General features: G+C 38.7%; 1 protein-coding gene across 1 annotated transcript in view; it reads left to right on the forward strand.

Moving 5' to 3' along the window:
* The first annotated feature begins 622 nt into the window (after nt 1-622).
* PUX1 (plant UBX domain-containing protein 1) overlaps nt 623-16,439 on the forward strand; it is a 66,844-nt gene continuing 51,027 nt past the window's right edge. Inside the window, exon 1 of the mRNA XM_090016091.1 lies at nt 623-713. Coding sequence (XP_089872217.1) covers nt 636-713 — 78 coding nt within the window. The 5' untranslated portion in view covers nt 623-635. The remainder of the gene's footprint in view (nt 714-16,439) is intronic.

Genomic DNA, 16,439 nt, shown 5'->3' on the forward strand with positions numbered 1-16,439 from the left:
TGTTAATGGCTGCATGTATAACATAACTAGTTGTTACAGAGAGAGTTATTGAGTTTAATAAGGTATTATCTTTAAGATTAATGAGAAATTAATAAGATCACGGTGAAGACAAGGGTAAGTAGAGCAACAACTGAGCTCTATTGGAGGACTGTGAAAGCCATGGCTGGATGGCTGAAATAACTCAATGATATTTTGTTTTACATATTTTTTTAAATATATTATAAGACTTCACATTATATGCGGCATCACTGAATGGTGGGGATGAAAGTTAAAATCAAAACCCGTGTAGAGAAAAAGTGAGAATGGAGGACAGAATTTTGAGACGGGGCAGGGGTGGAGACCCGACCCGGTCTACTGCCATCCCAAAGGGGAGCTGCTCGTGTGCACCCCTAAGGGAGCTGCTGCATTCTAGACACCATGCTTAAAAAATGACCTTATATTATAATTTGTATATATTTTTAAATATAAATATACCGATATTTTATACAGTTTTTTTTTTAGAGAAAATCAAAATGTTTGAATTTATCGTGAGATTAGGATTCCTGGAATACTAGTAGTTACGGAGGGACTTCGGTGTAAAAATGTTCCCCTGACACACCCATATTAAAAGAACGAGAATTTCCGAAGCTTGCACAATGAGGGAGGAATACTTGAGGGAGAGGAAACGCTTCTGCTGGTCCTTCGATCCCATGGAATCTGACGAGAAGTCTCAGGTCTTCTTTCTTTTTTTTCCCATTAAGATGTTATTTTCTGTATTTGTCTCTCAACTTGAGGATTGCCCAGGACACTGCTTTCTTTAGTCATTTCTTGCTGGGTTTATTTCGTTTTCAATTCTGTATTGGAATTAGATCAAGTCGATGTGTTTCTTATCTTCTCTTTGGAAATTTCTAGTTGGGTTTTTCGAATCTCAATTCAAGGTTTGGATTCCCCTTCGATCCATAGGTGTTTGCTGGTCGCTTCTTAACAAGATTTTTGTGCTCGATTAGATGTGTATTTGGATTTGGCTTCGGATAGAGAATGATCCAATTGTGATGATTTCGATTGGGTTTTAGTTAAAATGATGAGATTCTTTGCTCTTTTCATATGGCTGATGGGTTTCTGGTTCCAGAAATGAATCCAACAAGCCCAATTGGAGGATACTTATTAGGTTTTGATTCAAATATAAAGAAGGTTGTATTGGAGAATTTCCCCTTTTGGTGTGTGCTATTGATACAAGGTTTCAAACTGCATTTTGATTTTTCTTATGAGAGGATTTTTTCAAAAATCATGCTCTTCATATAGAATGGATTGCATGTTACAGTTTCGGTTTGTTTGGGAGGATTGGGATGCCTCAATCTGGTGATAACTTGGTATGCTGCTATTGGTGTGTTTTCGAATGTGCTTGACTTTGAGTATTTGTGAAGGGCAAGCAAGTACCTGTCAAATTTTCTGTAACTTAGTATTTACTTCAAGCACATTTACATGGCTCAGATTCAGTCTGCGTTCTGAGGTTTGAATATCTTGTGGGTAGACCCTTGTAATTGATCTTCAAGATTGATTTCATGAATAATTGAATTATTAGATGATATGATTAAAGGGAAAATAAAGAAGGCAACTAGCTGTCACCTTGAGTAAGGCTATCAGAAATTAGACCTGTATCTGTGCACATTGATGTGATTTCAAACTCTTAAAAGCAGGCTATTGAGATTATTCTTATATTGTGTGTTATAGCCTAGGTATGTTGTTCATTTATGGAACCTGTCTGTGACCCTGTATTCTTATAAGGTGAGTTCTAGTTGGTGTATCTTATACAAAAGCTTCAATTTGTATGTTTGTTCTATTCATATATTGTAACTTGATGTGTTAAAGGGCAGCCAGCCAATTAATGGTTGGGATGCTTCTAATTAGACACTTACCTACTTACCTATTTAACCTGGAAGCAGGCACATGAACTAGGTGCAACCAGGATAAAGGCATGCAGAAAACAATACAAGCATTTGAAAGATGTGTTCACAGTTATTCCATTACTGCTCCCATAATGTATCCCCTTATATACTGGTCATATTGCAAAACTTCATACAGTTGGCCATATCACTGTATCTATACTCGTATCTATGTGACACAGTCTCGAGGTTACTTCTTGTTGGCGTATGTTGTACGTCACCTTCAATTTTTTATCAGATTGGTTCCCAAACATGTATGCCCAAGGGTGTCAACCAACACTTTTAATGTTGAGGGGATGTATCTAATCAGGCACTTGGCTACCTATTTAATTGGGACACCGTCACACAAACAAAGTGCAACTGGCATACATGCAAAAGATCATCTTCTAAAAAAATGCTTCACCTGGATATGCTAAATTTGATCTTTATTGAGTGCTTGTACAGATGACCCGCTTGTTGGGTGCTTGTACAGATGACCCGCTTGAAACAAATGAATATGAGAATGTTGTAGTTTATGTGAAGAGCACAACATACCATGAAATGTGGTAGCTTAGAAATATATCTGGCAAGTAAGAATGTTGAATGCCTATTTGAAATGATATTTGTCTAATGCAGGTGTGAGTAAAACTAATAGGTGTACTGGTGATAAAACTAGGTACCTGTATTCTTCATTACTACCATTGAACAAGATGAGAGAGACTTTTGGTTGTGAAACTTTATACTTTATTGGTGTTTCAAGCTCAAGTCTCCTATCAGTCTAGATGAAAATTTCACCTGTGTATATTTAGTAAACTTAGGTCCTCCTGGCTAATATATTTTAAACTTCCTCTGATTTTGACTGGTATTCCTTGACTATATATATGCTCCTGTTTCCTTGTGTGCTTTTGCACTTTCAATGTCCTGAAACTCTTAACTGTGTTTCAAAAAGCGCTCATGCTATTTTTTTTCCCTGATTCTTTTCTTATCACTGTTCTTCCATTCTGCTCTGTCCTGTACGGCAAATCCAAATTTAGGTGCTACAACAGAATGTCAGCATGGCAAGAGAACATGTGGAACTGGTTCCTTTTTGTCTTGCATGGAAAAACTAACCACATTTTTTATAAGTATCTTACTGAATGGGTATAGTGTGATGTACCCTAACCATAAGTTCAGTCATGATCATCAGTAGGATTGACAAATCAATATCGCAATTACACCTAAGCTTGCAGTTCTTCTTCTTGGTCCAAAATCCAGCACAATTTTCTTTTCATTTCTTTGACTTTTTATACAGAAAAGAAACAAAATGAACAGTTCACTCTTGTTATCAAACATGGTATCTGGATCCTTGTGCTGCAACATTCAAGTTGTTATGATTAGTCATGGTGACCTCAAACTTGATATTGTGGATTTGATCCCATGTAAGTCAATGACTTGGACACAGGATCATCCTTTCCTTCACAAAAGGGTTTTGGAAAGTTATAGGTTTTCAGTTATCCATCTTGAGAAGAGAATGAATTGGTTTTGTTTAGCCGCAAATCAATTTTGATTTTATTTGCAACCATTGATTCTTAAGCATTCACCTTCCTTTACCTCTATCAGGAAAGGAGACTTAATTCCCATTTTATGTTTTCTAATGCTTTAGAGGGCATTTGTATCAAGGTTGTCTGTATTGTACCGTATCGTAGGATATGGTATGATACATATCATGATACGAGTGCATATTGTATGTATTGTACGATACAGGCCCACATTGTACAATACGACCTGTATCATATGATATGGGTGTTAAATTGTGTCTCTATCTTTGTATTTTTTGTATACAACAACAACAACAACAACAACTACGCCTTCATCCCAAAACAATTGGGGTCAGCGATATGAACCAAAAAAGAAATTCATTTTGGGTCTTCCACATGAATCCTTTTCCTCCAATCATTTCTATCCAACGCCATGTCCTCGGTGAGGTTCAAAGCATTCATATCCTTTCCTATCATCTCCATCCAAGTCTTCCTAGGCCTACCCCGACCTCTTTTAACTAATATATTTTCCCATTTCTCCAACCTTCTAACTGGAGCATCATTAGGCCTTCGCCGAATATGTCCAAACCACCGTAAACGATTCTCTCGCATCTTATTTTCAATGGGTGCAACACCTACCTTCTTACGTATCTCTTCGTTCCGAATCTTATCTTTTATTGTATTTCCACACATCCATCTAAGCATCCGCATCTCAGCTACACTCATTTTTTGAATATGATGTCTCTTGGCAGCCCAACATTCCGTACCATATAGTAAAGCGGGTCTAATAGTCGTCCTATAAAACTTTCCCTTCAACCGCAATGGCATTCTACGATCGCACAGCACTCCAGTAGCACTTTTCCATTTCATCCACCCAACCTTTATCCTATGATTTACATCTTCATCAATTTCTCCATACTTTTGAATGATGGATCCCAAATATTTGAAATAATCATTCACCGGTATATCTTGCTCACCAAGCTTCACTACACTCCCATCACTACTTCGTTGCTTACTAAACCGACATTCCATATATTCAGTCTTACTCTTACTCAACTTAAAACCTCTAGCTTCCAATGTCTGTCTCCATAATTCTAACTTAGCATTAACCCCAGCTCTAGACTCATCAATCAAAACAATATCATCAGCAAACAATATACACCACGGTACATTTTCTTGAATTGATCTCGTAAGCTCATCCATCACTATCGCAAATAGGAAAGGGCTTAAAGCAGATCCTTGATGTAACCCAACCGTTATCGGGAAATTGGTTGTCACCCCTCCACAAGTGCGGACATTGGTTACTACTCCTTCATACATATCTTTAATTATACTAATGTACTTGAGAGAAACACCTTTCTTCATCATTGTCCACCATAGAACGTCCCTAGGTACTCTATCGTATGCCTTCTCTAAATCAATAAAAACCATATGCAAATCTTTGTTCCTCTCTCTATATCTTTCAATAAGTTGTCTAAGAAGATGTATAGCTTCCATAGTTGATCTTCCAGGCATAAAACCAAATTGATTCTCCGATATCATGACAACCTTCCTTAACCTAGACTCAATCACCCTCTCCCAAAGTTTCATAGTATGACTCATGAGTTTTATACCACGATAGTTTGTGCAATCTTGTATATCACCCTTATTCTTATATAAAGGCACCAAAGTACTCTTCCTCCACTCATTAGGCATCTTATTTGTTCGCCAAATCAAGTTAAAAAGATTTGTCAACCATTCTAAACCTTTCTCTCCCAAGCATTTCCAAGCCTCGATAGGTATACCATCTGGGCCAACTGCCCTTCTTGATTTCATTTTCTTCAAAGCCTCTGCAATTTCTTTCTTTTGAATCTTGCGCATGAAGTCACGATTTATCTCATGAAAAGGAATGGAGAAGTCTCCAAGATCTTGAGCATGACTATCATTAAATAGCTTATCAAAATAATCTTTCCATCTCTCCTTAATCTCCTCATCTTTGACTAAAACCCTTTGCGTTTCATCTTTGATACATCTAACCATACCCAAATCCTTCGATTTCCTATCTCTCATCTTTGCAAGCCTATAAATATCCTTCTCGCCTTCTTTGGTATCCAACTTGTCATAAACCTCCTTATATACCTTAGCCCTCGCGTTTCGAACAACTTTTTTAGCTTCCTTCTTTGCTATCATATACTTCTCCAAATTCTCATTATCACGACTCTTACTTAGATTTCTATAACACTCTCTTTTAACCTTAATAGCTAATTTGACATCCTCGTTCCACCATGATGTATCCTTACCTAGTGGTGCACCGCCTTTAGACTCACCCAATACCTCCTTAGCTACTTTTCTCATACCACCCGCTATCTTATTCCACATTGATTCTGAATCCTCCTCGAGACACCAATCAACTTCCTTAACTACCTGCTCTACAAACATTCCTTGTTTAGCTCCTTTCAGTGCCCACCACTTAATTCTAGGATCTATCCTATGTCTATCCCTTTTGCGGCATTGTCTAATTCTAAGATCTAAAATTAAGACTCTATGTTGTGTAGCTACACTTTCTCCTGGTATAACCTTACAATCGATGCAACAACCCCTATCTCTCTTTCTAAGTAGGAAAAAATCTATCTGACTCGTATTAACCCCACTTTTAAATGTTACTAGGTGAGACTCCCTCTTCCTAAACCAAGTGTTTGCTAAGATCATATCATAGGACAAACAAAAATCTAAAATCCTTTCTCCACTTTCATTTCTTTCTCCTATACCATAGCCTCCATGGATATTCTCAAATCCATCCCTACTAATGCCTACATGTCCATTAAGGTCACCGCCGATGAAAAGCTTTTCTCCATAAGATGTCTCTTGTACTACTCCATCTAAATCTTCCCAAAATTGATGCTTAATGGAATCATCTAAACCTACTTGAGGTGCATAAACACTAATAATATTAATAATATCCGTACCTAATACTAATTTAATAAGTAAAATTCTATCACCCTTCCTACGGACCTCAACTACATTATCTATAAACTGACGACTCATAACAATCCCTACTTCATTCCTATTCCTATTTATTCCTGTATACCAAATCTTATATCCCCAAGGTTCTATCACTTTAGCTTTCTCACCTACCCATTTGTATACATATATATAATGATATATATATATATATACATATATGTATGATACATATATGTATATGTATCTATCGTTATATATATAAATATATATTTTTCACATCATGTAACCCCCAAGGGTATTTCGGTATTTTCCCTTTTTTGCGCATATTCACATTTGTGGATATGTTTGTAAACTTTTTTCCTTTTTCCCTTTTCTTTATTTTCTTTTTTCTTTCTTCTTTTTCTTTTCCTTCTTGTTGACTTAGTCAACTCTTGGAGGGGGTCCAACACTAGACGTTAGACCCCTCCAACGGTTAGATTTCTAACCGTTGGAGGGGCTCCAATGTCTAGTGGGAGCCCCTCCAAGCGTCCCTCTTTAGTATAAATAGGGGTGAACCCCCCTCATAAATGTATTCAATGCTTGGAGCATTGTTCTCCAATTGTTCAATAAAATTCTTTATATTTTGACATTTGTGTTCTCTATTTGTACCTCGTGTACATTTTGTTCTAAGTGTTCTAGTGCCTTTGTGCACATATCCCTCTGTGGAGGTGGTGCTTATTTTGCACATTATCTCTTTTGAGATATTTTCACATGGTATCAGAGCAAGGTTGAAGATTGAAGATCGTGTGATTTTTCGTATTTGCAAGTGCCTCGAAAAGCGTGCCTTTGGATTCTTGGTAAAAGGCATGGGGACCTCTCTTTCCTCATTATTTTAGAAGGATTTTACGTCAAGTAAGATTTAAAAGTCCTCTTGTGGTACGTGTTTTTTCTCCACTCTTTCTTCTCTAATGGGTGAAAAAGAGTCTCATTTTTCACTTGGTTTCAAGTTAAATGGCTCCAACTACCATGTTTGGGCTGGTAATATGGAGGCTCATATTAAAGGGAAAAGCCTTTGGGGATACGTCAAAATAACCATTTCCGAACCCGAACCCGAACCTGAACCCGAACCCGAACCCAAGATCACCATTATTGAGAGAGGTGAAATAAAAGTTCTTGATGGTGAAGAAAGAGAAAAAGCCTTTGAAGAATACAACAAAAGGCATGAAGAATGGGAGATGAAAAACTACAAAATTCTTTTATGATTTTTTTCTTCTGTTGAAACAAAAATAAATGTCAATATTTTGAAGTTCAATAAAGCTTTTAGTATGAGAATATCTTGAAAGAATGTATACTTCAAGAGATTTGTCCCATAAATATTATCTTCAAAAGAAGGCGTTAACCCTTCAACAAGGGGAAATGACTGTTAGAGAATATTTTGCTGAGTTATCCACGATTTGGGATGAACTTGCTCTCCAAGAACCAAAATGGAGTGGAGAGGCAATTGAATTGAGAGCCAAACAATTAGAGGATGATCACTTCTTCAACTTTTTAAATGGACTTAGACCCGAGTTCGAACAAACTAGGTCCTCTCTTTTGTCTTCTTTCTCTTCTCCTCCGTTATAAGATCTGCTTACCAAACTAAGTGGAGAAGAAACAAGATTGAGGATAAATAAAACCAATCTAAATGTGTTGGCCGTTCCTTCTAAGGATGAGGATGAGGGTGCTTATGCCGTCTCAAGACCGGGGAATAATGTCAAAGCATATAAATCCCCCACTTCAACAAAAATCAAGGAGGAAGAGAAAATGGTGGGCATTATGGAAGAAGATATTATAGTAAGATCATATGCCACCTTTGTAAAGAACCAGGACACATTAAACCGGTATGTCCTAAATGAAAAAAGATGGTGGCTATGTATACAACTTTCCAACCAACCAAGGAGGAAGGTCCTTCAACTTCCAACAATGCTACTTTGTCTCTAAATCAAATCATGGAAGCTCTTCAACCTCTCCTCAAGGGATCTGTTTCCGGAGCCGCCATGACCACCTTCTCTCTTCTCGGTAAGACTCTTTGGCTCTTAGACTCGGGTGCATCCTTTCATATGACTTTAAATGTTTTTGTACTTTCTAAATACTCAAAAAACTCTTCACCTTCTTTTGTCTCTATCGCGGATGGGGCTTCTCTTGAAATAAAAGGAATTGAAGATTTTGAAAGACAAGAATTTTTTATCCCTAAAGTTAGATTTATCCCAAAACTAAATTTAAATTTGCTTTCCGTCTCTCAACTATTGGATCATGGGTGTGATATCAAGTTCTCATTCAATAAATGTTGGATATAGGATCGTCGGTCCGGGAAGTTGATTGGGGAAGGCTCTAGGAAGGGAGATGATGCAGAGCATCCAGGGATTCAGAGTTCAGAAGCGAAGTTGGATCCCAATCCAACTCTCCAGACCTGATCTGGGCATCGCTACCCAAGGCGATCCACACGCTTGCAGGACATTCCTTGTCCTAGTGGATCTTCCATTTAGTCGATGCTCGACGTTCTCCTTCTTTGTTGTTTCGATTCCATTGCGTCTTCGTGAAATCATATTTTTGGATTTTGTATCGGCAATATTTATTTCATGTAATCTTTTTATTTTTATTTTTTTAGGAGCCGGATTCTACGGATCCGGATAGTTCTGGTACCCTGTAGGATTGTTTTGTGGTACTAGAGGGTGTATGGGGAACGTGAGCCGTTTTTTTATTTTTCGCATTTGCATTTTTTAAATGTGTTTTTGGTGCAGGATCCAATTCGCTGCACGATCCAGATTTGGATCTCGATCCATCTCAGTGGAGCCCTAGCTGGTGCCACTTTGGGGTGGACCAATTTGGGCCTTGTTCAAAATCATCTTTGACTATTTCAAGTCAAAAATAGCTGTTGGATTTTTTTAATGCTCATGGTAAAAAATAAGCTAGTCAAGCTCGATTTTGGAGCATGGCTTGGGAAGGCCATTTGGCTCTTTAATGTGGCCCTTTCCCAAGCCCCAAGCCTTTTAATGTGTGGAGGTCGACCAAGGGGGGAAGAGCTTCTTCATTTTCGTTTTTGGTGTGTGGTTGGTTCTAGAGAGGGAAAATTCTGTTTTGGTGGCTGGTTCTTGAGGGAAAAACGTTTTGAGTGAGAAATGATTCAAGTTTGTTTTGAAGTGAAGGTGATTTGTGAGAAAAATCGACCTTGAGACCTTGAGAAAGCCTTTGGTTCGTGATTGCTGGTCTTCGAAGAAGGGTGTTCAACCTATTGCCGAGAATATCCATTTGGTGTCGGCTGCTTCCCGGCGACATCCCTTTGCAATCATCTTCTGAAAAAAATCGTTGGTTCATTGTTTTCATACCATTGTTATTTTCTACATTTCTTGTTGTTTGCTGTTTGTAGGCTTCAAGTAAATCTTTCGCTGTTGTTGGTATGAAATTTCTGAGGTATTGATGTTATTGAATGTCTCTGCTGCTCACAAAATATTCCGTTCATTGTAATATTGTTTAACTCGTTTTCTATTAAGAAACGAGGTAATTGTCCCCGAGTTGTTTAGAATGACTCTGAAGAATTGCCTGTTTTGGCCTCGATACTGGTCGGATTCTTGCGTTCTTTAGCTTTCCGGACAGCTAAAACATTTTCCTACAACTTTGTAGTTGAGGCTATTTCGAGAATCAGTCGTTTGAGTCCCTCAAAAGTACTGTCAAAGTCTCAGACTGAGAGGAATCCACTGTCTCTTGTTTGTTTCAGAACACTCCTAGTGGTGTTCGGTATTTTTTCGTTATCTGGAGATTCTCTGCATGAAAATTCATTTTGTTTGATTCTGTGGAAAGCTAGAATCTAGATCTACAATTTTCATGTTTTGAGTTTTAATTGATTTTTCGTTTAAGTGCCTCAAAAATATTAATCCTTGCTGTTGTTGAATAGTGAAAAATTTAGTTATTTATTATAGCTCATACCATTTTTCAGAATTCAAAAATCCGTAGAGCCTTGTAGAAAACTCAGAAAATTCCGAATTTTAGTTTGTTGGAAAGGTCTGGATCTGACCTTTGATTTCTCAGTTGGGAGTTTTCGCAAACTTCGCTGTTTGCGGGGTCAAAAACCCTGTCGAACAGTCTGTCCGCAGAATCCAGAAGTTTGTCATAACCTTGTTCGTCAGTCCCAATTTCGAGTCTGTATAATGGACACCGCTGATCCGAATCTAGTGTTTACGGATTCATTGGAAAGCTGTGCGAGTCACACACAACTTTTATTTGAACCGCATATGTCGAAACAGAGTGCACGAGTCCCGAAATTCTATTTTCCCAGATTGCTGTTCAGACTCTTTATCGTATAAGCTGTCGCGCGTGTCAAGATCCATTTGGATCTTAGATCGTGGATCGGTACGTACCGAGTCCACATTGAGTTATTGCATCATTTTGGTATCAGAGCGAGAGTTGCCGAATTTTTCAATTTGACACGATTCTCAATGTTGTGGGGGGTTTAAAATTTTTTTTAGGAACCATTCACCATGGCAGGTCGAATGGGTGGTCGAGGTCAAAGTAATTTTAATAGAGGAAACGATGAACATGATCATCGATATGAGGTGCGAGATTTGCAAAGACAACTCGTCGAGGCTAATCGCCGAGTTGAAGATTTAACTCATCAAATGGCCGAAAATGCTAGAGTTAATGAACGACAAGCTGAGCAGAGTCCACACAGTTCTCGAGAAACACGTGAGACTCATTCGTATGATTCTGATGATGACTTCGAATCACACCGACGAAGTCCAGAGAGGATAGATAACTTACAGCCTAGGAGATCTCATTGGGATTCGGGCTTGCGTTTTGATATCTCAGAATTTAAGAAAACTAAAACTCCTGAAGAATTCCTAGATTGGATTAGCGAAGTCTGCGAAATCCTCGAATTTAAGGAAGTCCCTGAGGATCGACGTGTGGGATTAATTTCTTTCAAATTGAAGGGTCGAGCTGTAGCCTGGTGGCGACAACTCAAGCAAACGCGCAGACATCAGGGTCGTGCCCGATTGAGCGTTGGGAGCACATAGAACAGAAACTCCGTGCTCAATGCCTTCCTTTGAACTATCACCGAGAACTTTATTAGAAATACCAAAGCGTTAAGCAAGGAACTCGTTCGGTGGACTAATACACCGAAGAATTTCATGATCTCGTTGCACGGAACGACATTCGTGAAAGTGAAGAACAACTTATATCAAAGTACATTGGAGGACTGAACTTCCAATTACAAGATATGCTCAACTTTGTGGAGTGCTGGAATCTATCTGAAGCACATCAAAAGGCACGTCAATGAGAAAGGTCTACCCAGAGGAAGACCTTAGCTAGGCCTGGTCCTGTGACTAGACCAGCAACGTGGGTCCCAACGGTCCCTATTGCGAAAGCTAACCCACCCTACCGTCACCTTAATGCGTCAAATCCACCTAGGGTTATGAGCCAAAATGGTCCGATAGGAAATCAAGCAAGGACGTCTAGCTCGAGTACCCCAATCAAGTGCTATACTTGTGGAAAACCTGGTCAGAAGTCCACTGAATGTCGTGGCAAAGCCTTATTCGTTGGAGGAATTCACGAAGAAGAGGATCTTCAATTCAATCTCGAGTTTGACCCCGTTTATGATCCAGAGATTGAATCCTTTGAAGAATTAGTAGAAGAGGAATTCGTGGATGAGGATATGTTGCTGCCTGATAGAGGCGAAGCACTCATCACTAGGTGGATTTGTTTAGCCTCAAGACAAGAAACGAATGATCGTTGGCTAAGAACTCACATATTTGAGTCTGCTTGTACCATTAATGAGAAAGTATGCAAATTCATCATAGACTCTGGTTGTTGCGAGAACGTGATTTCGGTCGAAGCCATGACCAAGTTAGGTTTGAGTTGTAAGACTCATCTCCGTCCTTATCAGATGTCTTGGCTCCAAAAGAGCGTTGATGTCTGTGTCGACTGGCAATGCTTGGTTAAATTCTTCATTGAAAACATTTATTTCGATCAAGTTTAGTGCGATGTGCTTTTCATGGATGCGAGTCATATCATTCTCGGAAGACCATGGCAGTATAATCGTTCTGTTATCCATAATAGTCGATCTAACTCATATTCCTTCACATTTGAAGGACGGAAGATTCATTTGAAGTTTTCCAAGGATTTACCATCTTTGTCTTCGTCATCTTTATCTGCTTCATCATCTCGTACTCCTTCTACCACTCAAGTTTCCCACCCCACTTCATCCAAACCTGCTCCTTCGAAAGTCAAGCTTTCGAGTGCTTTTATTGCCAGACATGAGCTTCAAGAGGCTCTAAGTCAATCTAATATGTGTTATTTCCTATTCTCGGTTGATTCTGATTCATCGCATGGTGAGTCAAAGTCTAACACCCTGGAATCTAGAGTCAGACCCCCTATTAGAGGAGTTTATTGAAGTCTTTCTCGACGAATTATCAGATAGATTACCCCCTCTGGGGGAAGTCCAACATCATATCGATTTATAACCTGGTGCGGTATTGCCACGTGCCCCATATTATCGCATGAGTCCTACGGAGTATGAAGAACTTCGTAGACAGGTTGAAGAATTGCTGACTAAGGGTCACATTCGTTAAAGCCTTAGCCCATGTGTGGTTTCTGCTCTTCTCGTGCCCAAGAAGAATGGAACATGGCGGATGTGCATTGATAACCGAGCTATCAATAAAATAACCATCAAGTATAGGTTCTCCATTCCAAGATTGGACGATCTGTTGGACCAACTGACTGGTTCAATTTTTTTTTTCCAAGTTAGATCTGCGTAGCGGATATCATTAGATACGAGTTAAGCCTGACGATGAATGAAAAACTGCATTCAAAACTCGTGATGGTCTCTATGAATGGCTTGTAATGCCATTTGGTCTATCCAATGCTCCATCTACCTTCATGAGAATCATGAATCAATTTTTTTGACCTTACATCGGCAAATTCCTGGTCGTTTATTTTGATGACATTCTCATATATAGTCGAACTGAGCCTGAGCATCTTGAACACTTATGTTTAGCGTTTGATATCCTAAAAAAGGAATAATTTTATGCTTCTATAGATAAGTGTGTCTTCTGCGCCACTGAAGTTTTGTTCTTCGGTTATGTGGTCTTGACGACGGGTATATCCGTTGATCCTTCAAAGGTCGAGTCAATTCGAGATTGGCCTGTGCCAAACTCCATTATTGTTGTTCGTAGTTTTCATGGGTTAGCTTCCTTCTATAGGAGATTCATTCCGTATTTTAGCAGTATCGCTGCTCCATTGACTGATTGTATCAAAGGAAAGACATTTCAATGGAATCCCGAAGCTCAACAATCATTTGAGCGTTTGAAGTCCTATCTCTATTCAACATCTGTGTTAGTTTTACCCAATTTTGAACTTGCTTTCGAATTGTCATGTGACGCATCTGGAGTTGGAATCGGTGTTGTGTTGAGTCAGGAAGGTAAGCCTGTTGCTTACTTTAGTGAGAAGCTGAATGAAGCCAAACTGAAATATAACACTTATGATAAAGAATTCTATGCTATCGTTAGAGCATTAATGCACTGGAGACATTATTTGGTGCATCGAGAATTTATCCTCCATACTAACCATGAGGCTCTCAAATACATCAACGGTCAGCATAAGTTAAATGCCCGTAGAGCCAAATAGGTAGAGTACCTGCAAGAATTCATATTCGTTCTAAAACATAAGGCAAAAAATGATAATGTTGTTGCTGATGCTTTAAGCAGAAAAACCATTCTTCTGTCTTCTATGAAGTTATCCGTTTGGGGTTTTGAGGAATTCACATCATTATATGAGTTGGATAGTTATTTCTCGAAAGTTATTAATGAAGTGCATAGCCAACCTCATGACAATTTCTCCGTAGTTGATAGATTTTTATTTAAGGGCAATTTGCTTTGTATCCCAGACTGTTCCATGAGACAACGTTTGATTTCTGAGATACATAATGAAGGACACTTTGGTCGAGACAAGATTATGCATTTGGTGTCTTCAACATATTTCTGGCCTCACATGCGAAAGGATGTGAATAGATTCGTGGAGAAATGTCATACATGTCATATCGCAAAATGAAACGTCACTAATGCTGGATTATATTTGCCTTTGCACATTCTTGAGAAACCGTGGCAAGATATAACTATGGATTTCGTTTTAGGGTTGCCTAAGACCTCTCATGATCTTGATTCTATCTTTGTGGTCGTCGATCGATACACAAAAATAACCTGATTTATTCCGTGTAGAAAAACCATGGATGCATCTCATATTGCGGATTTGTTTTTCAAGAAAATTTATAAATTGCATGGTATTCCGAAAACTATCACTTCAGATAGAGATGTTAAATTTGTAGGACATTTTTGGCGACAATTGTGGAAGAAGTTAGGAATCAATCTACAATTTAGCACTATGCATCATCCTCAGATCGATGGTCAAACTGAAGTTGTTAATCGATCTTTAGGAAACTTGTTGCGAGCTTTAATTAATGATAAACCAATGTCATGGTCTCAAATAATTGCACAAGCTAAATTTGCTTTCAATAAATCTGTGAATCGTTCTACTGGATTTAGCCCTTTTACTGTTTTGTATGGATTTAATCCGTGTTCTCCTGTTGACTTAGCTCCTATTCCTGTTGTTGGTCCTATTTTAAATTCTGTTCAAGATCGTTTTCTTTGTTGCAAGATATTCATGAACAGGTACATCCAAATCTTCAAGACAACATCAGTAAGTATAAAGCAAGCTATGATAAGAAGCATCAACATGTATTGTTTGAACTTGGAGATCTGGTATGAGTTACTCTTACTAAAGAACATTTACCTCCTGAATTACATGGTAAGTTGGCGTCTAAGCGCATTGGTCCTTGAGCAGTTACTGACATCATTAATTCTAATGCTTACAGGGTTCAGTTACCACCTCAATTCACAACTTCGAACGTATTCAACGTTCAACACTTGGAGCGGTACCGTGGTGATGCTGAAGGAGATAAGTCGACTTCGAGGACAAAGCCTTTTCAACCTAAGGGGGATGATGCAAAGCATCCAGAGATTCAGAGTTCAGAGTTCAGAGTTCAGAAGCGGAGTTGGATCCCAATCCAACTCTCCAGACTCGATCCGGGCATCGCTACCCAAGGCGATCCACACGCTTGCAGGACGTTCCTTGTCCTAGTGGATCTTCCATTTAGTCGATGCTTGACGTACTCCTTTTTTTGTTGTTTCGATTCCATTGCGTCTTCGTGGAATCGTATTTTTGGATTTGGTATCAACAATATTTATTTCATGTAATTTTTATTTTATATTTTTTTAGGACCCGGATTCTACGGATCCAGATAGTTCTGGTACCCTGTAAGATTGTTTTGTGGTACTAGAGGGTGTATGGGGAACGTAGGTAGTTTTTTATTTTTGCATTTTTTTAATGTGTTTTTGGTGCAGGATCCAATTCGTTGCATGATCTGGATCTGGATCTAGATGTTAAAATATAGTATGTGTATGGATCTGGATCCATACGTACGTTAAATAAAACACGCACAATAATGTTTCATTAATGGCATTTCTGTAATATCATCCTATTGTATACTTGCTTCTATTTATAAGGATTAGGGCTTGGAGGTCGGGCGTGTTAAGCCGCCCCAACTTTTGTGCTTCTCCCTTTCTCTCTATTTCCTGTGCAGGCTAAGCCGTGAAGTAAACCTATCTCTCGATTTCTTATATGGTATCAGAGCCACGACTATGGAACCCTACCAGCGACACGTTCAATGAGATCTGAAAAGGCAACTATGAAGACTTCTTCATCCTGTTCTTCGGCTACATCTCTTCTTCAACATCGTATGTCAATATTGTTTGTCAACATCTTCTTCAACATCGGCTGTCATCCTCACCAGCCGTGAAGACTCCATCTTCTTCCTCACTGCTTCGGCAACATCTCCTTCTTCTTCAACATCTGGTATCATAACATCGTCTGTCAATATCGTCTGTCAACATCTTCAACATCATCGTCTGCGCTTGCGATTTCTCCTTTGACTGTATCTCCTTCGATATCACCCTTCTTTTGTCTACAACTGCACTTTTGTGTTCTACTTTATGAATTTAATATTTTCCTAAGT

Source organism: Nuphar pumila, chromosome 8 (genome assembly GCF_984573655.1).
Source record: "Nuphar pumila chromosome 8, dmNupPumi1.hap1.1, whole genome shotgun sequence".
NCBI lineage: Eukaryota > Viridiplantae > Streptophyta > Magnoliopsida > Nymphaeales > Nymphaeaceae > Nuphar > Nuphar pumila.